Genomic DNA, 27,401 nt, shown 5'->3' with positions numbered 1-27,401 from the left:
TACAGTACAGTGGTCCTGCCAGATAGCGACTGCCCCTTTAATTTTGCTCAGTGATCCAGAATTGTACTCCATGCTGGTTGGATGTCGAACCAAGTGAGTGGCATAAGTTCTGGTTGGAATGGAGACCCTTTAGGAATATGACCATGACCATTTCCCTTGGCTTGAATATTGATTCAATAAATGCTGCCCTCTGAGCCCGCACTCTTAATCTGTAGTAATGCTCCTTCATTGAGTGTAGACATTCGTGCTTGCCTTGTATCAGCATGGACATGAAACAGTTTTATTTCAGCATTATATAGTGATGAGCAGTTTTCCAGAAAAGTAAAATGGCCTTTTTCTCTCTTTCTCTCTCTGGCAGTCATCACTAGCAGAAGTTGCTAAATTTGCCACTTGTCATTTTGCTGGATATTTTATGCCTGGGGAACTCAAAAAGCAACTGAATCTAGCAAGAAATCTCGCACAAATCACGAGGGATCAAAGTATATTTTTGTGCACGCTTGCTGCAGACTGCACCACACCAAGATCTGTAAGCAGCCTAGCTGCACACTGCACCGCCACTCTCAGACATACAGTACTGTCTGTACACACCGTGGGGTTAGAGGGAACTTTCATTTGCTTGAAAGGATTTCCTAATGTGTCTTAAAGAGTTGTTAATGAGTTTAGAGTTGACATAATGAGTTAATGACTCTTTAATTATGTTCTTTTCGCGTCGCTTTCAAATGGCAAATTGAGACAGGGCTGATGAAGAGAAATGGAGCTGACACAGTGAATATTAATGCGTTCATTATTCTCACCAGCACTTTAATCCATAGTTATCTGCTGTATCTTGTGTACCGGGTTTCAGTTCTTCAGTAGGGGGGCCGCGGTGAACCGGTCACGCTGGGGTTTTCGGAGCAGCGCGGCGGTTTGGCCTTTCGCGGACGTGCGGAGCATTAAAGCCCGGATCTGATCTCGTAACGTAGGCCGTGTCTAATGAGGGCTTCAATCATCGCTGCGTTACCACAGGTATCCCGGTCCCGCCCGGCGGGGATGTGTGTGCGCGCGCCTGTGATCGACGGGGCGGCTGAGAAGCAGATGCTTTCGCGCCTCTGAACCTCTGGGCCCTTCTGAGAAGTATTATATCGCAAGATAAAAATCTGTGTCGAATGCTGGGAGCTGTCTATGAAATGCATCACTGGTATGCAAATCCCTGCTTTGGTGTTGAGAAGCTGAAGAGACAACTTCAAACTTTTTTCAGCTAGCTAATGTAAGTAATTCATAGCACATCGGATGTGATTCCGTGCTGATTGAAACATAGTAAAGCCATGGTTCATTGAAAAACACTGGGGCCCATCATTATTGTTAGACATTTTTGAAAATGATAGCCTAATACTAATCATTTTATAATTATAATATAATTTATAATAATTGTAATTTCTCTTAATTTTCATCCTTAGAAGTGGCAGTGATGGTGATCTTTTGATGCAAATGTGTGCGGGAGGTGATGCCTTTGAGTTATACTTGTTGGGATGCAGCGTGTCTCACACATAATGAGAGTGTGTGTGTGTGTGTGTGTCTGTTTGTGTGTATGTGTGTGTGCATGCATGTGTGTTCTGCAAGGATCTGAAATTTCCAAAGATTTTTATTATGTATGATTACAATCAGGAAATTATGAAGCGGAGAATGCAATTATTAGAGAGCTAAATACTTTATCTAGTGTATGAGTACTTACCACTATTGTATTCATAACTGAAATACTGTTACTGTATGTGAATGTTAACTTATGACACAGAAATGATATACAGTCTGACATATTTTGTTCAGACCTTATGGAAATGAAACATCTGTACTGGGGGCGGGCGGCGGGGGGGGGGGTGGATATGTGTCATGTTATTCATTTTATGCTAATCAATGCTTATTATGTCAAATTAGTTACATTATAGCGCAGGGTATCCGTAGGGCAAAATACATTTTGCAGGTTATTCACCAAAGTTCTGTGTATGGAATAGATCTTTTTGGGCAAAATTACAGACTCTACTTTTTTTGCAACAAAAGTACAGTCTGAGTGACACATCTCTTCAGAATGTACCTGGACTTACTATCACTGCTCTGCAGGGCATTCCCAATCTAGGATCACTTATCACATGTACCCTTCTACTTTGTTCCTGTCGCACTTTCATGTAACCCAGGTACCTCCATCCAGCACTTAAATTGCATTGTATCATTATCTTGATTTTGTAGCTCGTTGTCATGCCTCCTAGTTTGATTTACCATGACTTTCTGCCCTAACCTAGGCTTACTGTGTGAACTGGACTTATTGTGTTTATGGCTATGCATAACTTACATAATGAGTATTGTACCTTATCGGACCTGTGGTTTATAGTTGTTCCAATGACCTTCGGTATGCACTTATTGTATGTCACTCTGGATGAAAGCATCTGCCAAATAAATGTAATGTCATGTAATGTACTGTGGAGAGGTTCAGAAAATGGTGCCCTGTGTTTTTGAGCTCATCCAGTACCATAGCAGAAAAAAGATTGCAAGTAGCACACAGACTTCTTAGTTAAGCACATAAAGACATAATGTTTGGTTTCAGCAGTGCTGACTTCTTGCTTGCATAGAGAAGGCCCATGACCTCTGTTGCATTTTTTCCTTTTCAGAACAAAAAGTAAGGTTAAATGTTGCACAAGAGCAAATGCACATGCACAATGCCTCCCTATCATCAGAACAAAGACACTTTATCCTGGAGACTAAAACACATCAGTTTGTAGGTGAAAGGGTGGTGGATGCCAGACCTGAAATAGTTTTGCTCATTTTTGACTTCAAGAATTCAAAAGGAGGATTTTTTTTTTACCCCCAAGAATTCTGTGGAACGTATGCCAGAAGTCACTTCGCTGAGGGGCTGTGGTTTGTTCATGCAAAATTCAGAGCCATCTTTCATGTTTTATGCATTTATTTCAAACACAAGGGGCAAGATGGAAGTCTAAACCTTTCGCTCTTCCTCTGCTCATGCTGTGAATTGAGTTCCCACTTCAAAGTTGGAATGGGCGGGAAACGACATTCATCCCCCGAGGAGAGAGTCATGCATGGATTGGCTCTGTGTGGCTGTCATACAGATACTGACTCTTTTGTTTTAATTCGCTGTCTCTCATGCAGAATAGGCAATTAGCGCAGTTGATGGAGAGTTGAGGGCACTGGGGTTGATGTTTTTCCTTTCTTCGGTAAAAGTTTTACATAGTCTAAATTTTTATTCTTATTTTACACGATTCAGCTGTGACATTGTCTTTAATTGTATGAGTGGCCTGTCAATCAAAGGACGACTTCACTATTGTTAACCAAACTCACCGCTGGCATAGATTTCTGTCAGTGATAGATGCCATTCTAATACATTTTCCGGTATTACTGTTGGAGCTATTGAAATCTGAACACCGAGGCAACCATCTCACAGAGAAAACAGGAGTTAAGAGTCCCAACTATCACAAGCATAACTGGATGTAAAATATTCACTACTCAAGATCACATTAGGTTGGATAACCTTTTTCCCTTATCTTCTCAACATTATCCAATGAAACAGGTGAGGTAAGATTACTGTGCATGCTGTGAAGGCTAGTGGAAATATTGTAAAAACACTGATATTGTTGAAAAGAAGTTTCAAATCAGCTGTCCATTCATCACTCGTGAATTAGGGCAGGGAGTATCAAACCCTGATGTCACACCCTGATAGAAAAGCTGAGAGAATTGAGTTTCTGTGCTTGCTTTCGAAAATTTATGCTGGAGTGTACAGAAAAGCACTTGAAAGTTGAAATTAGAAGTGAAGTCTCCCTCTAACCTAATAATCGTGTTGGATGAGATGAGTTTTTCTTTCTTGTGCTGAATCGTTCTAGAATTTTTTTTTATTATTTGTGAAAGAAAAGTGAACTTTACTGCCTCCAACTAAGGCAAAATTAAAACCGTAGATTGATGATTATAGTTATTTTCAAGAAGATTGTGTTTGGAGAAGATAGCTTTAGTGCCAGGTCAACAAAAAAAAAAGAGGATAACTTTCTTTTTGTGGCAGAAAATCAATAGAGCCTTTAAAGGATTCAAAACTGACAGCTCAATAATCTCTGCTTTTTCCCATCTGCAATACTGTGACATGTCTGATATAAAGTTTAACAGTTGTAGCTGATATTTGGGCTAGATAAGGGTGCAGGCATTATTGGAAGTTTCACAGAGGAGGAAAAATGAGGATAGTGTGGTGATTATAAATCTTGTTACTAGATTTACAGAGAACAGGAAATCGACAATGTTGGCTAAGCAGTCATTGCTCCTTATATAACCACTTTGTTTATCACGTGGAACATGCATTTTTGTATAGGCAATGATTACATTTTATAGATGTTTTCTAAAATGGTGTTCTTGGACAGAGGGGTAAATTAGCCTTTTACTATGGGAAAAATTAATCATTTTGCCACTAAACACAATATGAACCCTCTGTTTTAAATATTTTTTGGCTCTGTGGTAATTAGGTAAATCAACTACTTAATCTTTAATTGATTACTAATATGTATTCCAAACTTCTTGGATATGCAATTAACCAAAAAACTGTATTAAATCTTTCATGTTGTACACAGATATTTTCTACATCAGATGTTTTATTTTAAGAAAGACTCCAGAATATAGAAGAATATCAGAGACATATGAAGTGAAGGTCAGGGTTCAGTTACCGGCTCAATCGAATCTAATTAGCGGTGCTCAGTCGGAGCCGATCCCAGATATGAGACTCAGTGGAAGTGTGGGACCAGGCTGTTGGCTATCACTATACTATAGTGCCTTACTGCATGGTACATGCAATATACTGTACTGTATTACACAGTACTATAAAATGTAACTACAGTATGCCATACTGCAATGCGTGGTACTGCAGTATTCTGCACCATCATGTACTGTATTACATGCTATACTATATCTGTATTATACTTTAATATGCTGTAGTCTGTAACATTGTTTTTAATTCTATGACAGCAAAGATTCTTCTCAAAAGAATGGAATTGTTCTATAGCATAATACTATAATAGATAGCGAAGCATACCGAGATGGAACATAAGGCACACAATTATCTAAGTACTTTTGTTTGCCATCAGATTGAATTGGAATTAGGATATGATGATGGCAACAGTTGACAGACATTACAAGAAAGATTCTTTTTTTTTCTTTCTTTTTTTGGGGAAGTGCTTTCATTTGGCCTCACAGCTGAATCGACAGTAACTTATGGAACTTACACACAGGGTCGCGTATGAGTGAGAGCCAGAGTTGGCATTACTGAAAAGTTATGTCAAGACCTAGTAACATTAAGGCGAGAGCTCTCTTTTGATCTCAGTGAGTCATAACGTTATACAGATCAAGCATGCAAATCTCCCCTTGTTTCCATAAGACATCCACCCACATGCATTCTTATCACTGTAAGAAATACTCAAACGGAGGACGTGCACCATATAAATGAGCCCTTGCTCCCTGTATGTGGTAGTGTATGTGCTTGTATATGGGTAGACTGAGGACATGCTGCATCACTGTGGGTTGGTGGGGACAAACTGCATTCAAGTCATGGTAAATGGTAGATGGACTGCATTTATATAGCGCTTTTATCCAAAGCGCTTTACAATTGATGCCTCTCATTCGCTAGAGCAGTTAGGGGTTAGGTGTCTTGCTCAAGGACACTTCGACACGCCCAGAGCGGGGTTTGAACCGGCAACCCTCCGACTGCCAGACAATCGGTCTTACCTCCTGAGCTATGTCGCCCGTCGCCCCGCCCAGTCATAACAAGGCCACACCCCCTGCTTGGGGAAAATGGACAGTATTCTGCCATGGAACTTCAGTCAAGATTTTTGTAAATTAATTGCATATAAATGTAATTAAATTAAGAATATGTATATGTTTATATAAAATATATTTTTCTTACAAACATCGTGATACTGTGTGACTTTTAAAAACCCAAGTGCAGTGGTATGAATTGAGGCATGTGATGTTTTGAATGTCATTTTGGCTGTTGAACTGTGCCTCGGGATAAAAAGCACATGCTGAAGAGAGCTAAAAATCATCACTCTCTTCATCTTTGTATTATTAGAACTCTTAATGTCATTTTTCATTCATTGTCCCAATGGCAATACATGACATTGTGTGTTTCGCCCTCTCAAGTGTTTTCTTCTCATTTTAAGTTACCGGTTGGGTAAAAAATCAATTTAATTTGCCCGAGGCTGCTGTGATTGAGTGTTTTTTTGCACTTTTATCTCGTGATTATCTATTCCCAACCTCACATTGTTACTCCGTTCGCTGACGTGTTCACACAAACATTCCTCTCTTGAACCGTGTGCAGTACAAGATGGAATTTGATGTGCGATTAATGAGAATGAAATGCCGTCCGTTTCATCCTGTTTTGTTCTCTGCGGTGCTTGTGTACAGACACTTTTCAGAAGAACCTGTGGGGGAAAAAAAGGCTTGCAGCTGCTAGCCTCCTCTGTGATCATTGGCTTTGCTGTATTTCTGTGAAGAGGCAGTGACCTCGGCCAAATGTTTATCGTGCGCTTATCGTGGAGATCCTGAGCCAGCTCCCAAGCATCTGAGCCCAACCCCCTCTGCTGCCACTCCACCAAAGCTTCTTTCCTTCCTTTCTTCCTGGTCCAGCCCAACATCCTGTTGAGACACAGGCGCACCATCTGCTGCAATGCAAAGACGGGGACACCAGAGGGATGGGGAACTCCGGACTGGAGGAGGCAGTGAGGGGACGCTGGGGGGGGGGACCTTGAGAGGAGGAGTGGAGGATGTGCTGCCACGTGTGCCTGTATCTGGACTAAGGAATCTTTGTGATGGAGGGAAACTGGAAGCACAAGTGTAGTATTCCTCCTGGAGGGAGAGACTCCATCACTTTCCCTTCCAAATCAAATGGCACCGCCTTTCTGTGCTCCATCTTCCCCTGGGACACCATTTTATTTAAGCGTGTCAGTAGCCGGTTTCCCCCGTGAGAACTGCCCCCTCTCCCTCCCTCTCTGCTCGAGGGGGTCCTTCGGCAAAGGCGCCAACTCGAAACGAAACGTCACATGACTGTATCCTTCTGCGTACGTTATAAAATCTCCCACAATCCTCCTATCCCTGTTACATGATGATTCATCCACTCAGATGTGGTCTGCTGTTTCTGCTACTACAAAGGCACAGCAGTGAGAGAGAGCCACTATTCGGTGACTGAGATGGCTGAAATTCCCCACTTAGTACCTCTAACACCCGATTCAGTGCCTGAGTCTCCTATAATACCCCACACATTGACATATAATACCCCAGCCAGTGGCCAAGTCCCCTGTAATACCTGAAGTGACTAAGACATTTGTAATACCCCACCCAGTGACTCTAAAACCTCATTCAGTGACAGAGGCTCCCTTAGCACCCTTTAAGTGACCCAAGGGGCCTTTAGCATCATATTCAGTGACAGATGTTCCTATAGTATCCCAGCCAGTGTGGAATAAACCATCTTTGTTAAACTTTCCATTTCACTTGAGGGTTAGAATCCGCTCATTAATATTATTGCTGTCATGCTGCAGGTACAGGGAGGTCAAACAATAAACTTCCCTTAACACAGAAGCGCACTTCGTATTCAAGGTTGGAATTACGTTTCCACAAAAGTAGTCAAAAAAAAACCTGTTTTCGAATTAATGACCTTAGGGAATTCTGTTTCATAGCCCACTTTCATCCAAGGATTCAATACCGTGTGCTTTCACCGACAAGCTGTTCTTCAGAATTGACTCAACACTGATGCGCGATGACTTTGTGCCTGAAATGTGCTTATTACTGAATCTGTTATAGAACCCACCTTATTAAGAGAGCTAGCCTTGAATGGTCTCACATGTCCATTATTTCACAGAGTGCAGTTCATTTTCACTGGTATAGTTCTTATGAAAGCACTCTGAATATGTCTGCATTCTCCCACATCAGTCTGTAAGAATTCATCAAGTTCAGTTGTTGGACAAATAAGACGGTGCAGCCTGAGGTCAACCTTCCTGTGAGAGACCAAAGAATGTCGAATTTAAATACAGACGTATTTGCGCTGCAGATTTTCTTGTGTATTGAAATATTAAAGTGACCAGTGTCCACAGACCCTGACCACAGATAGAGGAAGTAGGTTTGTGTTTGGGAAACCAGGATAATGTATGAAGCTTCATCTCCGAAAGGCCCCACTTTACTTTGCTGCGATTGTGATTTGTGGTTTCACAAGGGTTGTGCCCAGCTGAGACATTTTTCTGCTCATGCAGGGATTTGCCTTTTGGTCTGAGTCAATTCTCTGCCAACCTGGCTGGAAGTCAGGTGGTTCGACAGACCATCTGACAAAGCATCAACAAGGGAGAGAGGGTTTTAGTTAACAACATGTTATTGCCCATGGAAATACCCAACAGGGACTCCTCTGGTCCTTCAGGCAGGGGATGATATGCCCAAACAATCATATCACAGTTTCTTTCTGATGTTTGGACAGCACATGATTATCACAATGTTTTGTGTTAATATGGTGAATTAGCAAAGTGTTCATGATGATGACATGATTAATAAACAAAGATATTTACAAGTTGATTTACAGGCATATAAATAAATAACATCCCATAATAGAGAATTGTATCCTGTTTGTGCTAGTTCTGGATGGGGTTTCAAGCCCTGTGGGTCAGCATATAAATTTCCTAAAGTATATATGGGATAATTGTACCTTATATATACTTGAGGAGTATACTTAATATATAATTAAGCCCACCCAAATCTAAGCTAAGTTTAGATATTTTTTACATATATTGACACTGAAGATGAGCTTGAGTAAAACAAAATATTAATCTCTCATTTAAGTTTTGTGACTTGATATGTAAACTTGGCAATTGAGATGAAGAAATATGAAATGCATGGAGTCTGGCCTGGGCAGAATAGGCACCTGGCATACCGAGTACGTCTATACTGTAGGTGTTCCAAAGAAACCCCCCTCATGAATTATACATGTAAAATATTTTCTCATGTATTTCAGCAAATTTAAATGTAATCTGATTTGTAAAGAACATTGCAAAGATTAAATACAGAGCTTATAGAAAGTCTAACCCTCTTTTCACATTTTGTTTTGTCAGTGTCTTTTCCCCCCCACTTATCTGCACTCTATTCCACGTTTCATTTCATTGTGGGCATTTTGGTAGCCAAAACCTTCCTGTAGAGGTGACTTTTAGATTACGGTTCGCAGACGATTTCTTTTGTAAGTACTGATTTTAGTTTTAATTATAGTCTTGATCTCCATGCATGATAACAGATTATGCATGAAGCAAACAATGCCTTTTCAGGAAAAAAAGGAAATATACGGATTTTCTGTTATGGTGGCCCCACCTTATGGTACAGTAAAATCATTATTGATATGTACTTTGACTAGCATTTTGTGACAATAGTTTAATATTTATATCTTACATTTTCATGACATTTTCTCAATAATTTCCTGTCCATGTCAAAATGCTCAGATAGTACCACGAGGTTGCTATTTTTGCCCTCTTGGTTACAGTGAAATGCCTCTATCATGCATGGACACAAATTGTACATTTTTTTTTACATTTTAGGAATCTCATACTTGAAAGGAAAACACTTTTGTTTATTGCAGTTACTTGTGTTTATTATAAGCTGTCTCTATGATGGGAGGGTTTATGGTGGGCTTATTTGGAAAGGCTATGTTTCATGGTTTAAAATTGGGAATAATAATTTCAAATTAAGAGATTTTAACAATTGAGTGATTAAAATAAAAAATAGGCTTCAGCACTATGCAATGTTATTATTGATTATGATCACTGGTAATTATGTTCTTTACATTTAACATGGGAGGAGAGATTAATTATAATTAAATTAGAGTAGGTGAAAGTGAGATAAATATACAATATAAATATTTAATATTTAACATTTAATTTAACTTGAAAAGTGGACATGAATATACAATAAAAATATTTAAATACCACACTCGGTAATGTCAGTAGTGTATTTACTGTGACATGAGGTGTGACTTCTAACTATTCATCAAATAAGCTATTTTGTTTCCTTTGACTGATCTGATGTCGCAAACAAATATCTAAACATCATTCTCTTACTTTCACATTAAAAATCAGCATTTACCAATGAAAACAAATAAGATGCCTAAAATGGTAGTATTCTATTGGTTTTTAAAGCAAAGTTTCAAACTTTCAGGATGCCCTCCAGGTGGTATATGTAAATGACCATCATAATTCAATAACCATAAATCTGATTAGCTTATTATAAAAACTGACATGTAAAGTTGATGAATTGGTTGAGACAGTAAACTGCAGGCAATATATTTTTCACTCTCAACTTTATTGGGTTTATCTACCTAGTATGAGGTAGGACCCTCTTTTGCCTCCAGAACAGCCTGAACTCTTTGTGGCATGGATTCAACAAGGTGCTGGGAACATTCCTTAGGGATTTTTGTGTATGCTGACTCGACAGCATCACACAGTTCCTGCAGATTTTTTTGGCGCGCATTCATGCTGCGAACCTCCCGTTCCACCTCCCGAAGGTGCTCTATTCGGTTGAAATCTCGGGACTGTGCAGGCCATTGGAGTAAACTGAAGTCTCTGAAATGCTTGTGGAACCAGCTTGAGATGATCTGTGCTTTGGACATGGCGCGTTATCTTGCTAAAAGTTTTCATTTGTAAAGGTATACTGTGGCCATACAGGGATGCACATTGTCAGCAGCTGTGCTTAGGTCTAATGTTGCATTCAAATGATACTCCATTGGTATCAAGGGGCCTAATGTGCACCAAGAAAACATTCACCACCCCCACCACCAGCCTGCACCATTGGCACAAGACAGGATGGATCCATGGATTCATGCTGTTTACACTAAATTCTGACCCTACCATCTGTACCTTGCAGGAGAAACCGAGAGTGGTGAGACCAGATAACGTTTTTTTCCTAGTCTTCAAGTGTCCAGTTTTGGTGATCACGTGTAGCCTGATATTCCTGTTCTTAGCTGACTGGAGTGGAAGCCGGCGTGGTTTTTTGCTGCTGTAGCACATCCGCTTCGAGATTCGACACATTGTGTTTCAGACATGCACGCTTCTGCACACCGTTTTTGTAAACGGCTGTTAGCATGTGGCTATTCTGTTAGCTTGAACGAGTCTGCCTATTCTCCTCTGACCTCTCTCGTTAACAAGGTGTTTTCACTCACAAAACTGCTGCACGCTAGGATGTGTTTTGTTTATCGCACCATTCTCCGTAAACTCTAGAGATTGCAGTGCCTGAAAATCCTGGGAGGGCAGCTGTTTCCTGAGATAATGGAAGTACCACATCTGGCACCAACAATCGTACCATGGTCAAAATCCCTTAGATGATGTGTCTTGCCCATTTCTAATGTTTGTTTGAACAACTAAATCTCTTCACCATGTCTTCATTCTTTATAAATTGAGTTACAGCCACATTATTCACTGTCTGGATTAGTCATAAAAGGGATTATTCATAAAAGTGTCTGCCAATGTAAAAAAAAAAAAAAAATTAACAAAAAAAAAAAAAAAAATTTTTTATAGATAACTGTCAATGTCTCCATGGCGATAAGGATAAGCATTTACTGCCATAGTAAGGGAATCCAGTCTTATCCAAAAAGGGCCAGTGTGGGTGCAGCTTTTGTTTTAGCCTGGCAGTACGATACCGGATTCATTTAATTAACTTAGCATTGTCTTCAGGTGTCTTAGTCCTGGGCTAAAAGAGAAAACTGCATGCATCCTGTCCCTTTTCAGATAATATCAGACAATCCTGTGGTAGAGCACGGTAGCCTTTAAACCTCTATAGTCTAAGACAGGGATTACTATTTTCCAAATCATTTTGATGCATTTGTTGAGCTGGATTTAAATATTGGTCACAGGTTACAATGTAATTTTAAACCACATTCCTTTTTGGAACAACTTTATTACATTCTTTATTAAAGTTGTCAAATACGATTAAAATGGAACTTGTGACTAAAAATAAAGGCTCTGCTGTTAACAGTTCCAAAAATATTATCCGCCTTAATTTAGGTTATAATTTTGAAGGGACTTGCTCCTTTCTTGAAATGTTGGACATTATCAGCTTTCTTCAGTGCTCAATTAATATATGATTTCCACAGTCTCATGTACCAGGGAAGTGTGTGGTAGCTAGTACATCATGTGCATCCTACGCCTCAAAGCGGGGTCCAGTCTATCTCTGCTGTTACACTGCTGTTCGTAATCTTTTTGTGTAAGAGATATATGAGGGATTTCTCAACCTGACATTAAATTACACTGCAATGAAGCATTAAACAAGTAAAGAACTGTGTGGACTATGGCTAAGTGTCTCTCTCCCTGTCTTTCTCTCTCTCTTAAAATGAGGTCTCCACACTGTTGCCGGGTAACAGTCACAACCCAGGTCAGATCTTGGCGCCAGTGATTCGATGGGGTCAGACGCCTATCAACCAGTCTACGCCCTGGGAGACAGACGAGCCACCCACCAAACAGATCCGGGAAAATGATGGCACAGGTATGGCCTACTTGCTATATGTATTGGGGGTGGGGGTGGTTGGGATTTGGTTAGAACCCTCCCCTCCAAAATGACCAGAAGTTTTTCATAACGAACCCAAATCTGTCAATGGTGACAACCTTGCCGCTCTGCCGCTCTGCGAATTGGAGAGTCTTTCTTGCCCGTAGGTATGAATGTGTGAGTGAATAGTTTTTGTGCTCTGAAATAGATTGGTCCCCTGTCCAATGCACACCCAATGCATTCTGGTATAGGCTCCAGTCCCCCTGAGAACTTGAGCAGGAATAAGCAAGTTATATAATGGATGGAAACAATTATGGAGCTTTCAGCTACTTCCTGAAGTTTCATTTTCTGTCTTCAACCCCACTCACTCACACCAAGTAAGTTACCCCACCTGATGTAGCTAGCTGTTAATGTTAGATCTGTAATTGTAGTTTTTATCATTGGAACTTTAAATTTGAATGTTTCTGGCCCTATAAAAAGTCTGTATTGTCTCCAACTTCACACTGCCGATAACGTTACTTACCGGTCCAACAGAATACAAGCCAATTCTGCGTCGCTTTTAATCCTATTGGTGAACTTGAGCTGCCGCCACCAAGGAAAAGCAAATCCAAGTTTAACTGTAGTCTAGCTCTGTCATATTGTCTTTTTGCTTAGCTGTATCTGGCTCTTTGCACTCTTTGTTGGTTACCCTGTATCAGAATACTCATGCCAATTAGCCATGTTTTGAGCAATCCTTAAAAGTCCCAAAAAAAACGGTCTGTTTCTAATTGTTAAGCATTGTATCCCTCTAACACTCCAGTGTTTTTTAAATCTTCCCATAGCTTTGGTAAGGACTGTACTGTACTAGATTATTTTTTTGAGGAAATTGACTGCAGTACCCAACACACATTGTGTATCTGTGGTGGCTGTTTGTATGGCTGATTTCTCAAAACCCTATTGTACATATACAGCCTGACCTTCTCCCTGATTGAGCTACCCAAGATCAGAGTCATGCTGTGGATGAGATTGCACACTACTATCATTATGTGACATAAAGATCACTTTCTGATTTTTGTGCCACAGTTTTCCTTTTCAGAAGGTTGCTTTAATTCAAGTAGCAAATTATGTCTGAAACTAAATCTTTGTTTGACAGGTTCCAATGCATGACCTTACCTCCAATTAAACTTAAAAAAAAAATGAAAACCGTACCCCAGTCCCAGATGATTACGACGTGATTGATGTTAATAAATTTTAATGGATTTATTGAAATGACAAAAGCTAACCTCTGAAGCAACCACTACTCTAAGTTCATAACCACATTTTAATTACTGTTCAAGAGCATAATTATGTCTGGAATCAGCTGAATTAATTTTAATGCAGTTAGCATTCCTTCAGTAACCTTTTATACAAGGGTGTGTTTCGTGGTACTAATTAAATTGTATTATTTATTTATTTTAAGACAATTGTCTGACCTTGCAAGTTTATATAATATATGTAATTAAATAATTGTTCATTTTTTATTTTATGAGAACTAATTGTGAGTATAATCACTCAAAGAACTTACATTTTTATTGCTAACAAGCGTTGCCAAATGTTCCCAAATGTAATTGCAATCTCCTTTTTAAGTGTTTTTTTTTTTTTTTGCACATCATTGAAGTTTAAAAAAAACAACTCCTTGGAAACAGAATAAGTCAGTTATGCAACTTGGAGTTAACTTCAGGCTTGCATTGCATTATGAATTATGGAATATTAATGTGCCCTCTGTACACATGCCAATGTTTGCCTTCACCAGCAGCCTTCCCACCAGCATTTTAAAGGCTGTGCTATGCTGGGGGATTTTATAATTTTCTTCTCTTCGTCGTCGCAGAATTGCCCCTTTGCACTATGTGAAGTGTCAGGAGCTATTTTAGTTTGAAACCTGATTAAGGGCAAGGGTCCAATGTGGCTACATATTCATAATTTTAATAAGTCCTGTATATGAACTCCAGTAGGAGCTATGTCTCTGTATGGATTCATAAACTCACGACTTTCTAATGTGGCTGTCCACAATGTATGCAAATTAATGTAAATGTATGCAAATTAGTAGAGTGAGAAGGCAGTGGTTTGTTATATCTCTGTAGATGATGCTATAAGCCTGTGAGGGTACCTGACCATATTTATATATGTATAAACCCTTAAATTTGTTTCTTTTGATGAATAGTTTTCTTGAGGATGTAACTGCTATAGTTTAGTCAGGGAATGTGTCCATTGGAATTTTAGGTTTTTTAATGATTTGCTGATGTGGAATAGGTTTTCTTTTCTTTTAGATTAAAATAATAATTTAGATCAACTATTCCTGTAAATCAGAATCAGTGTGATTACTGGAACATTATACTTCATATAAGTACCATACGTGTGTGTCTGTGTCTGCAGCCACATATAATGTCCTGTGTGTGTGTGTGTGTGTGAGGGAGAGGGAGAGAATCAGGAGTATACAGTGAGGTCCAGAATTTTTGGCACCCATGGCACTGAGCCTTAGTATTGGATGGAGAACAGATTTGGAGGGATCTTGAACCATTCCTCCATTCAGGACTTTTCAAGATCCTTGATATTTGTAGATTTGCGCTTATTGAATACTCTTAAATTCAGACCACAGGTTTTCGATAGAGTTAAGGTCTGGAGACTGAGATAGCCATTCCAAAACATTGATTTTGACCATTTCCTTGTTGATTTGAGGCCTGTTCAGGGTCATTGTCTTCTTGGAAGGTCCACCTATGGCTAAGTCCCAGCCTCCTGGTAAAGGCAACCAGGTTTTTGGCTAAAATGTCCTTATGCTTGGCGGAATTTATTATGCCATTGATCTTAACAAGAGCCCCTGGACCACTGGCAACAATACAGCCCCTAAGCATCAAAGATCCATCTCCATGTTTGAAGGTAGGTATGAGGTGCTTTTCTTTGTATGCATTCCTCTTAATGCCATACATGCTAACAGTGTACATAGCCAGAAATGGTCCCATCTGACCACAGCACCCGGTCCCAGTCTTAGTTCCAATAACATTTGCCTGTCCAGACACTCAAATTGGTGACTTCATTTTTGGGACTTGATGACCCCAAAAAATAACTGAGCTGGACTTGGGTTCTTCTTTGCTTCCATCCCCGTGTCCTTGACTGTGCTGAGTAGTATGTTTAACTTAATGTTTAATTTATGTATTTCTTTACATCTTACCCAGATATGGGGAAGTCAAACGTCTGTCAATTTTGGTTTGACAGTTCCTTGGCTTTCCCCATGGTGATTTATGCCAAAGTGATTTAACATGCTCTCACCTCATTTTTATATCCTTGTGAAACAGGAAGTGTTTGAATTCCACAATACTGTTCCTTAAGATTGAGATGAAATTTAAATAAGTAGAATTGTATTGCAGATTTCACTTTGTTTGAATGAGAGTTTGTTTAAAAGGGAAATGCCACCCTGGGTTTTTTTTTTTTTCCAGAAAATGTAGGTTCATGGTGTTCAGTTCAGTTAACTTTCGTGCTTAAGTCCTACTGAAAAGAAAATGCCGCTTCGCTGCAGTGTGGCAAATTGCAAAGGTTTAACATTTGCAAGTTTATTTTTACCAAGATGAGAGTGAGAGAAAATTGGGGACGCTGAATGTCCTCCTGATACACCTGAGAGACAGCTAAAGAATGTTTGAGTGTGCAGCGGGCACTTTTCCCCCAGATGATTTTGAGAACCCCCGAGCAAAAACTACTGATTACTGAATATACTGAGCAACCGTCTGTTAGCTCGGTAAAGTACGGAATATCGGGGGAGCTATCTCCTAATTTAAATTACCCACCCATTGTAGTTTTTCAAAAATGAGCAAGGGTAGAGGGGTACGCCACTGTGATGTATACCTCTACCAAGTTCTCTCCTGCCACTGCCACTATTTCGGTGCAGATTAATTTGGCCAGCCTCTTAGGGAGACTTAATCAGTTACGCCTTGATCTGTTAAATGAGGTTAATGTTGTTTTGCAGTGAAATTTCCCTTTAAAGATATCTTTAGGGGTGCCAATAATTTTGAAACCCTTGGTTTTTTAGAAAATGGTATTACTCAAGGAAATATCTTTTTGTATTAGAATTTAAGTTCATAGTTTTTCCATCTGTTTGAACATATTGCACATTATCTCTATTGTTTTTTTATTTGCAAGTTTTTTAGCCAATAATTCTGGGCCTGACTGTGTGTCTAGATATACTTCGATCTGGTGTATTCCCACTATATGGGGGGTATTGAGAACAGATTCACTGTATTTGTCCCTGCTTGGAAAATTTTGAACTGAACTGAACTGAACTGAACTGAACTGAACTGAACTGAACTGAACTGAACTGAACTGAACTGAACTGAACTGAACTGAACTGAACTGAACTGAACTGAACTGAACTGAACTGAACTGCACTGCACTGCACTGCACTGCACTGCACTGCACTGCACTGCACTGCACTGCACTGCACTGCACTGCACTGCACTGCACTGCACTGCACTGCACTGCACTGCACTGCACTGCACTGCACTGCACTGCACTGCACTGCACTGCACTGCACTGCGTGTTTGATGGCTCTCTCCTGCAGGTACCTTGATTAGGTGTGCTTTGATTGCTCTGTCTCCAGGTCCACCATGGGTTTCCTCGGTAGCAGCAGCCAGCCAGGTGGGCCTCCGTGGGCACTCGTATGGCCTGGCACCGCCCCCAGCGTACACCCCCGGAGTGACCGCCCAGTCGCCCATCATGGGCGTGACCCCCGCCATCCCAACCTCCATGCCCCCGCAGCACCCGCTCATGACCGCCCACTTCCAGCTGCCCCCGCCGCCCCCCCAGACCCTCGCCAGCGCGGTGATGAACCTCTCGGCCCACCCTGCCCTCGCCACGCCTCCACACACCCCCGTCTGCCGCGTCACGCACCCCGCCGCCATGGGCAACGGTCACATGACCCACCCCGCCATGCAGCCGCCCGCCGTCCCGCCCGCCAACGCCCCGCTGACAAACGGCCAAACGGTTCCGCCCCCTGCTCCCATCCCCGCAGCCAATCAGGAGAACACTAATGGGCCTCAGATGCTACGTACCGTGGGGATGGGGAAGTATGAGTTCACGGACCCCTGGCACCCCAAAGGTATGTGAGTCACCAACCCAACAACACGCTCAAAATGAATGTCTGTTTTTGAAAAATCATAAGACCCAGGCAGGTTTTAATATCTGCCCAGCAGTAGAAATGAAGCAATAACGGGCTCCTTTTCGGTGTTGCATCATATCCTGCAGGTATTCTGCCTCCGACGGCAGGATGAAACCAATATATATTTATATATATTCTCTTTTTAAAATTCACTTTTAATAATGTTTCTCATCCATCTTCTCCTTCGCACACTGTAGGGAGGGAGCTACCTTTTTATCTCACCAATAAAGATGCATCATAGTCATAACTTTATACAGCCACAAAGCAATATTCAGAAGTACAATTCCGAAAAGCACGCTAACAGGCTTTTCTGGGCCAGCTAAAGCAAACACGGTGTCTGCTGTCTGTTTTGAAATGGAACATGTTTGAATTGTTCTTCAGTCTTGGAGAAAGGAAGTTCAGTCATCATACTGCAGCAGACTCCTTTTTACTATTAATATGTGCATTATGTAAGTAAATATGGGCATGAAATGCAGTATCCTGGGATTTAAGGTCAAGACGTTTAATAATTACCATTGTTCTGTTCATCACACCCTTTTCAATTGTAGAGCAGGAACCAGCCAGGCTCATTATACCCTTTTCCCCTCTATAGAGCTGGAATGATCCTGGCTCATTATACCCTTTCCCACTGTTGCTGTGGGTGGAGTCGGTTAGCTTAAAATGGAAGCCTCAGCTTTGTGCTTGTGCTGATGTTCCATGATGATTGTTCTGCTAAAAAAAAAGTATTTGGTAATTATCCGTATGGTTCATATCCCAGCCTTAATATAGCTCTCTGTTAACAAAGATCTAGTGTCTAAGAATACCATTCGGTGTTGCAGTATTGTAGCATATTTATTTAAAATACAAACTATCTGAAATGTGTATAGATTTATGCATGAAGCAGCACCCCCACAGGTAAAGCTACCTTGGAGTTCTACGAGCAGCTCTCACATGAAATGATGTGCTTGTTTAGCAGAACCACTTGGTATTAGAGATGGCTAGCATAGCTCATTCGTCATATTTTCCATTCATGGAGCCGGATATTTACTCAAGCACATCAGGCTGAGCGCTTTAGTATTTTGATCTAGAGCCCCGTGTCGGAATAAGATACATCCACATAAAGTGTTTTGCTGATGTTTGGTTTATTCAGTTAGCGTGACAGGTTTGCTATCCATCAAGTTGTGGGTTGGTATGGCTTACCTCATACCAGTACAGTGCTGAGACTTTCAGGCACTTTTCAGGGTTCCCTGCAGAAGTTACCATAATGACCACAGACTCTAATTAGCCAGACTATTCCCCCACATTTTTCCTATTGATGACCTCTTCTTGAGTAAATCAGTCATGAGTCCATCCATAGTTAAATGTCCATAGTTAGAGGTAAATGTCTCACATTACCATGTATAGTCGAGCAAGTCTTTATTGTGACTGTGCTACAAATGTTTGGGTGTGGACAACATGGACCTGTGTGGGTCCCAGCCTCCCTGCATGGCCAATATTACTACCGCAGTGCCACACCCAGCATTTAAACCTGCAGCCTTGTCGATACGGGAACCTGACTTCATCTCTGTTAGCCCACAGTTGCTGTATAGCAGTTTGCAGTTGAACTTAAATATGCTGTGTTAAAATGCATGAAGAATAACACTCATAAATAGCCATGGGAACATTGAGGCAGATATGATCAATGATAAGCATGCTTTAATGCTTATGACTTTTCCCCTGGGGAAGAAGTATCAGGAGCATAGAGAACTAGGTGTGAAAAGTGTGCATATGGTCTTATTTCATTTTAATGTGTATAGCCTAAAAGTACATACATTATATGCTGATTTTATTCTGTGACTGAAGCCATTCTGTCTGTAGCGCAGACCCAGAGCCCTCAGGTGTCAGACCAGTTATTAAAGAGCATGGTTATTGTTCCTGATATGATTTTCATTCAAAGGAGTTTGAAGCAGTCATCAATTTTACAGCCAAGCAAAGAGTCTCAGAGCCACATCTCACCACCAGAACCATAATTAAATTAAATCAGTTCTCAAACCTCCCATACAGCACGTCCCACTTGAGAATCCACTTGCAGATATTCCCAGAATTAGGTGGAAAGGAGTGCCGTGCTACTGCTGAAAAATACATTAATGTACACGGAATGTATGAGCAGGGAATCTCTATCAGTGTTGAAACCAGTATTTGTATATGTTGTTGAAAAATACTTGTCCTAGAATATTATATTCTTTATAGGCAAGCTATTTTTTTATGAATTGAAAATGTGAAGCAAAATGTGAATACCAATATTATTATCAATTATAAATGAATGTATGTAATACCCTATTTTATAATAACCCATTCCTCACAGTCGTTATGAAGCAGAATGGGTCCTTAACTACAGACCCATTATACCAACGGAGTGACCCAATGGCTGGGAAAAGATTGCTTTTCAATGATAAGTGTGTTTGCTGGGCTCACTTACCCAAAGCATATAAAGCAGAAATAAAAAATTCAGAGAACAAATGTCAAATTCAAAAGTAGGATAAAAGCAATGAGCAATTTTGAATAAATCCTTCACTTTTTCCTGGCTTCATTTTTTACAAAGGGCTGTCTCACCCTGTCTGCTCTGCCTGCCTTCCTCGCATGGTTATTAGAAATGCCATATTCACAAGAATTTTCATTCGAATTCTAAACTGGCCACGCACATTTAGCGAGACAGACTAAAAAAACATGACTGTTAATTGCAATTTAAAAAATAAGGCTTGCAGTCAGGGGCGCGCAGTCAGGGATTCTGGGCCCCATGAACGGTTCTGACATTGGGCCCCACCACCCCAGTCAGTCAGGGCACTTGGAATTATCCATACCCCAATCCCCCCCCCCCCCCCCCCCTTTGTTACTGCTTGCAGGTTATCATATGCGATTGAGGTGCAGCTGGTGCTGGGTGAGGCTAAGGGGTGCGATGTCACCGTCAGATGTACAGAGCTGCAGGCTCAAAAGATGTTTAGCTTCCCCTCCCTCTGATCACAAGCTCTGTGACATCAGTGGAAATAACCTACTGCTGGGAATAGGCGGCTCGGCGGCGGCAACGACGGCGCAGACGCCGCCGCTTAAATCACAGGAGAAAAAGACGGTTAGTCACCCCTCCCGTGCCCAAACCGCGCTCCCTGGTCTCCGCTCCCAACGCTCGCAGTGCAGATGCTTCTTTTTTTATGTCAGAAATTCGACATTACTCCGGAACGCGGTGTCAGAAATTGCTCATTCTAACACTTGAATTTGTCACATATAGTTGAGGGGTTGTCTGGTGGTTTGTTTACAACGGAGGCCACTGTGGAACATGGAAGATGCTATTTTTCAGCTAGCTGTTATTGTTGGAACATATTTCTGTGTTAATTGGTTGATTTGGACGCTGTATCACTTTGTGGATTTTTCGCGTGCCTGGTTTCATGGCGCTTTGTTGCTGCGATTCCTTCACACTAGTGAACCACATGCTTCGGCAGGCGAGAACCCAAGGTTGGCTAATTACCCTTGTTTCCCGAGTGGGCTGTTTGACAAAGGGCTGTGGTACCGCTCTAGGGGTACTGCAAGTTTCTTCAAGCGCACCTATTCAAAGCAACGAGAGCGCCTAGTTGCTTGACTGTCACTCAGAGAACAAGGTTTCTTATCAGACCTTGTTCTCTATTATAGAGAGACAGCCACTGGGCCATACGGCATTGCGTGTTAAAACCGGTGTGAAACATCATGTGGATGAGGCTGTCAGCGCTACCCTTACTGACAAGCTTAACATCTCGGGCTAATGGGGGCTCGGTATCGGGTCACATGACTGGGCACAGGTTCCGAGTATCTGAATGAATTCCGCGAAAAAGTATAGAGCAGCGGATGCTGCAGGTCGGAGCGAGCAAACTGTAGAGACTCCTAAGGGCAGAAATGCCCTGGAGCTTGTCACAAAGCGTACACTGCAGATCAAAGAGCTAACACTCACAGGACTAGGGCCTGCTATGAATTGCTGCAACTCTGTTATGTTATGATGGAAAACTTTGTTACAGCATGATAGATAACTCTTTAGCTCTTCTGCCTTTTCCACCGAAGAACATTTTTCAAAACCTTTTGGGGAAAAAAATAAATAAAATTCTGCAGAGATGGCAGACTTTCGATCTATGCCAGACAGCAACCTTCATGAAACTTTCCAGAGGATCAGGTAACCACGATCCTTGCTTCAAGGCCGTAGCTCCAAATTCAGACATTCAGGCCAGTCAAAAAAAGAAGCCTTTGTGCTGTTCAATAATAGAATGTGTGCGACTGCGATGTGGGAATTTGACAGAAAGCAGGGGGAGACAGAAGGTTGCGACAGCACTCAAAACAGTCATTGTGAAATAAGTAGTCTGAAGGAGCGAATTAATCAAGATGGCTTTTTCACACCATGGAAATCTCACAGGAAATCTACACCAGGATTAACTTTTAATACAATTTGATAAATAAAGCTTATTTGCTTGATACAACGCAGAAAATGCTCATTTGTATGTAATAAGTCGGCTTTCCTGATGAGGCTTTGGGTGTGCAAGCAGCTGTAACGGAACTGAAAGTGACAGAGGGTGTGAAGGTGCTCTACGCTAATGTCCTAACATGTTTGTGATGTTAGCATGAAGCCAGCAGACAGCTGCCCTTGTCTCCATGCATCCCATCCCTTTTATTATTTTTGTTCCTGCAATTAACACGGGGGAGTCAGACAGCTCGTTTAGATTAAGATAATTTGCCCTCCGTCTCCGCCACTGCCTTGGTTAATTGCTTCCTGTTTAAGATAAGGCGGTTTTAATGCTGAAGGAGTCTCTGAAACAGCCCATATTAATTATTGTGCTCCTTTAAGATGCACTGCTTTGCATTTTTAATTAGACCGAGCTGAGCTTTGGGCTCTGCCTACTCCAATGTGACGGAGGCGGTGGCGATAACGCAAATCGGCCTACGGACAGGACGACACAAACGCAGGCATTGTCCATCGAATTATAACACAGCACAAATACATCTGCAGTACATTAGTCACTGGGGAACAAAAAGGCACAGAATACAATGGCTTGGGGGTTTTTAATAAGAATGCGCTATGGCAGACCACCTGGCCACAGCAGAACATTTCAATCAACATTTCAAAACATTAACAAACTCCAGACAGCAAGGGCACCCTGGCCATAGAGACTGGCTGTCTCACACTGCAACCAGTGCCAGATCGATACAGGATATTATGTAGAACAAAGTCCACAAAAAATATTGAGACCTTCACTTGAAATGTTGTCTCAGGGAACCCTTTCAAATGTAATAAGCATTTACAAAGGACACCTGGCTCTAACTTTGGTAAACAGTGGGGTTTAATACAGAAGGACCATATGAAATCAAAGTATTTGACCCACTGCTGGGTGGCTTGGATAAAGCATTATGCTATGGTGTATGGATAGCTCGGACTCCACTCTTTCCAAGCATAGCAGTAGTCTGCGGTGTGAAAAGAAACAGCTGGTGACACCACGTGTTTCGTAAGAGAACCACGGATATCTACACTCTCCCAAATTGGCAGTGCGGTTGCAGTTGTTGGGTGCCAAATTTATAAAGATTAAAATTAAAAAGTATTTAGTTGCTCAGTACACCCTACTTTGGGAAAATGCAGAACTTACATTTAACACATTGTCCATGGATACACCAAAATATTTATCATATGCAGTTTTGGTTACTATATTGACCTTGGCCAGACAAAGGCCATAAACTGTGCCTGGCAATTGAACCAGTATCATTGTGTTTGTAAGCTTATTCCCCTTTATCTTTTCAAAAGTGCCACCAGATATAAATTGTATTGCATATATTTACCAGATAATTATTAATTTGTTTTATTAGTATCCCAATGTCTTCTCTGCTTTCAACATATGAATTGGTCTGGTATTTTTGAGAACCCTCAAGATGTCTCTATGGCCAAATAATTGTTCATAGATGCTCAATCAATCCTGAACGAGTATTCATATAATATTGGTTGGTCAAGACAAAATGGACATTCTAGGTCATTACAACTATACGTCTTCAGCTTAATAATTCATGGCCGTATCGACATGTGCTAAATGCAACTGAGCAGTGAATGTTTCATTCTCTCTATGAAGCCAAAAGCAAACCCACATACTTTCCCACAAGATAAATCAACCTTTTCTGAACTAATGTTTACCGAAATAAATCATGTTAATTAACTGTGTATTTTGCACTGACAGCATATTGAAGCACATTAACACACAATTTCCCAGGGTCACTGTATCAAAGAAAAATGGCCTAGGGTGCGAAACACAATGCTGTCAAACAAAATTTGGGGTAGCCATTTGCATTGTCAAGCCTGTCTCATCACCATAGCATACTTAGCATACACCGTAATTCAAGAGAGCACAATACACAATGCTGTTTCATATGGTAAGGGTCTACTGAAACACGCCTATTTTATATAGTAAGGCACTACTGAATCGCAGTTGTTTTGTGTGGTAAGGGTGAACTGAAACACACATGTTTTATGTGGCAAGAGGGTGCTGAAGCACAGCTATTATATATTGTATAGGTGTAGTGAAATGTGGCTGTTCTATACGGTATTGGGGAGAACAGGCAGGCATGTAGCAGTTGCTTTTGTCCAGATCGACTCATACAGCTTTTTGCATTTTTACATAATGTCTATTTTATACCACATACATGTATACTAAAGCAATTCAGGTTCAGTACCTTTGCTCAAGGGTACAACAGCAGTGTCCTGTTTTTGTAATAAAACCTGCAACCTATGGGTTACAAGCCCATGCTCCTGATCAGGTGTTAGGGCTGAGTAATAGTGCTAGAGAGGAGCCGAGGAACAGTTTGAAGAGGTGGGTCTTCTCTCTGTGTCAGAAGATGGCCAACATCTCCGCTGTTCTGACTGCGGTGGGAAGCTCATTCCACCACCAAGAGACCAGAACAGAAAGCAGACGTGCCCGGGAAGGGCAGGCTCTGAAAGGGGGTGGAGCCAGCTGTGCTGTAATTGTGGAGTGCATGGGTCTGTCTGGCTGATGTATTTAGTTCAATGGCCTGTTGAAGTTAAGAAGGAGCAGTTCCCTTTTGGAGTGTTCTTTGACATTGGAGTGTTCTTTGGAGGTTGTAGACAAGGTGAGCAGCGGCATCCTGGACATGCTGCTGAGGCCTGGTAGCAGAGACATGGAGGTCAGTTAGGAGAGACTTTCAATAGTCCAGGCAGAAGAGGACCAAAGCCTGAACTCTGAGGTTGTTGTCACATGAAGAAGCTGACAGAGTGGTGTTACCCCTTGTGAAAGAGAGGCCATGTGGGGGGGAGGACATGACAGGGAAGTAGAGCATCTCCATCTTTCCCAGGTTGAGCTCTGCAGTAGGTGCTGATTTTCCATCCAGATCAAGATGTTATTTACCTGTAGGTAGGCTGAGATCTGAGATGCGGAGACCTGTAGGTCAGATGGTGGGAGGGAAAGTGAGAGCTGCGTGCCGTCGGCATAGCAACGATATGACGAGTGATGACAGGGCCAAGAGATTTAGTGTACAGGGAGGAAGTTGAGGGGGACGAGGTCAGAGCCCTGGGGAATGCCTGTAGAGAGGCTACGGAGTGTTGATATTGTGACATGGAAGCAACATCCAGCAAGGTGGGACGCAAGGCAGGCAGGGGCCGGGGCCGTTGCAGGCAGGGAATACTGGAGAATTCTCTGGTCAGCTGTGTCAAATGCAGCAGGGAGGTCAAGAAGGATCCGAACTGAGGAAAGGAAGGCCTCTGTCTGAGCAAAGTAGAGGGTCACACTGACAGAGGAGTACGATTTCTGTGAAGAGGCCAGGCCCAAAGGCAGACTGGCGGGGCTCAGAAAGGTTGTTCAGTGTGAGGAAAGTAGAGGGTTGATTTGACGGCACACTCGAGTGTCTGGATTTTGGAGCAGAGAGTCCGGTCCGTTGATGTGAGGGAGTGGGTTTCAAGAGTGGTTTTCTTCAGAAAGCAGGTGGCACGGTCCTGCATGAAGGGTGAGGGGAAAAAACGGTTAGTGTGTAGGGAGTTAACCGGAGAAGAAATAAATGGAAGAGTGTTGGGGTGAAGGAGTGCAGGTATCATGAGGGTATCAGAGCAAGAGGACAGGTGGCTGGACAGTGGGAGGGAAAATGCCTAAGACTGAGTATTTAGCACTTAACTGACCACTATGCAGCACTCCAATGACTATCCAATGCAATCCAAGTTGCAATAAACTGATAGAAACAACTAAAAATGAACCAATTAAAACTAGAGACAAAATGAACCTGCTAGAACAACTAACTGCTAACTTGCAATATGAAATGACATGCAGTAAGATCAACACCACATGTTAGTTAATGCCTGAATAATAGTTTCTTATCCGCAACTTTAGATAAAAAAGAATTATGTCCACTTTAAAAAATAATGTATACTTGGAAAGGGCTTATAAGGACATTTCTGTAAGCCAGTTCCTCTTCAATAACTCAGACGTTAGGTGTTTTTGGGGATTTTAGTGGGTTTGCTTATCTAGTGCAGCAGAATAAATAGCATCTGATGACACTGTTTGGTGGTGTTATTTTGAGAATTTTTTTTTTCTTTGCACATTTAGTTTCAGCTTTGCTGTGAAATCTTGGCTGTTCATGACTTTTCATTTCACAGTGAATACGCTGTAAACCCCTGAAATGCACTTTTTCACTTCTGAATGACAGCGGAGGACATCCATGGCAGTAAATGTTTAAACAAGTAAGCTGTGTCTAAGCTTGGACTCGTCAAAGGATCATGCAAAATTAGTGTGTTAAGCATTTACCTTTTAAAATAAGAATTTACTGAATTTACATCCCTTGATGTATAAACATTTGACTGATAATGCATGCTTGTAATACAGTTGTAAATCCTCCTCAAATGTCATTTTGTATGCTTTAAAGGGGCGTTGCTCAGAAACTTCAGTTCACAGCTTTTTCATATTGAGGAATAACACAAAGAATTGCCTCTTTCATCACCCTTGCTGATCAGTGATATTCAGTACATCACAGGCTTCAGAGGTTGATTTAGTTTGGGTGCAATTTCCTGTATGTACTGTAAAACATTATTAATGTATTTCTGCTGATCATTATTTCACTAACTTAATTTGGAGTCACAGTTGCATAGTAGCATTTTCAGTTTGCAATATTCTATCATGAATAGGGACACCTGTTCACCTAGAGCATGTGACCTGAAATTATTTTATCTTGTATTCTGATCTAAACCCCATAGGTCAGTTGTATTGTCACGGTAACTTGACTAATGATACAATTAGGGATCAGTTGTGACCCTCATAAAAGCTATTAGCTGATGTAATAGGCTACACTGGGTCAGAGCAAGGAGTGACGTGGATGAAATGTCACACAAAATAAAGTCTTTGAGCGACGGAGTGTGACTGTATGCGACCCTGCTGGTACACTGTGCACTGATGGAGTTTATTTTGTGCCATTTACATCTATACATGCACAAAAAGCAACCGCAGACTGCCATTTGCAGACATCAGCATCAATGTGGTCGGAAATAAACAACATTGGGGAATTCTCTGTGAGTGGTGGGGGGGGGGGGGGGGTATACAGAATTTAGCAGTGGACAGATGTCATCTGAGATATTAGCAATTTCATTAACAATTTGTGGTGTACTCAAACAGATTTTCATGCATTATCCAAGAAGAAAGTTGTGCTATATTGTGGTTCAATGGACCATGATAGATCAAGGTTCAGGCTTGACTGTAAAGCTTCTTAACACTGCCTCTAGATTTCA

General features: G+C 41.3%; 1 protein-coding gene across 3 annotated transcripts in view; it reads left to right on the top strand.

Moving 5' to 3' along the window:
• LOC118237444 (kelch-like protein 29) overlaps positions 1–27,401 on the top strand; it is a 136,660-nt gene that overhangs the window by 56,787 nt on the left and 52,472 nt on the right. For all 3 annotated transcript variants that reach the window (XM_035436157.1, XM_035436167.1, XM_035436174.1), the window contains 2 exons: positions 12,363–12,510; positions 17,114–17,611. In XM_035436157.1, the coding sequence (XP_035292048.1) occupies positions 12,363–12,510; positions 17,114–17,611 (646 nt within the window). The remainder of the gene's footprint in view (positions 1–12,362; positions 12,511–17,113; positions 17,612–27,401) is intronic.

The sequence above is a fragment of the Anguilla anguilla genome, chromosome 1 (assembly GCF_013347855.1).
Source record: "Anguilla anguilla isolate fAngAng1 chromosome 1, fAngAng1.pri, whole genome shotgun sequence".
In the NCBI taxonomy this organism is placed as follows: domain Eukaryota; kingdom Metazoa; phylum Chordata; class Actinopteri; order Anguilliformes; family Anguillidae; genus Anguilla; species Anguilla anguilla.
This window is presented reverse-complemented; position numbering and strand designations above follow the sequence as displayed.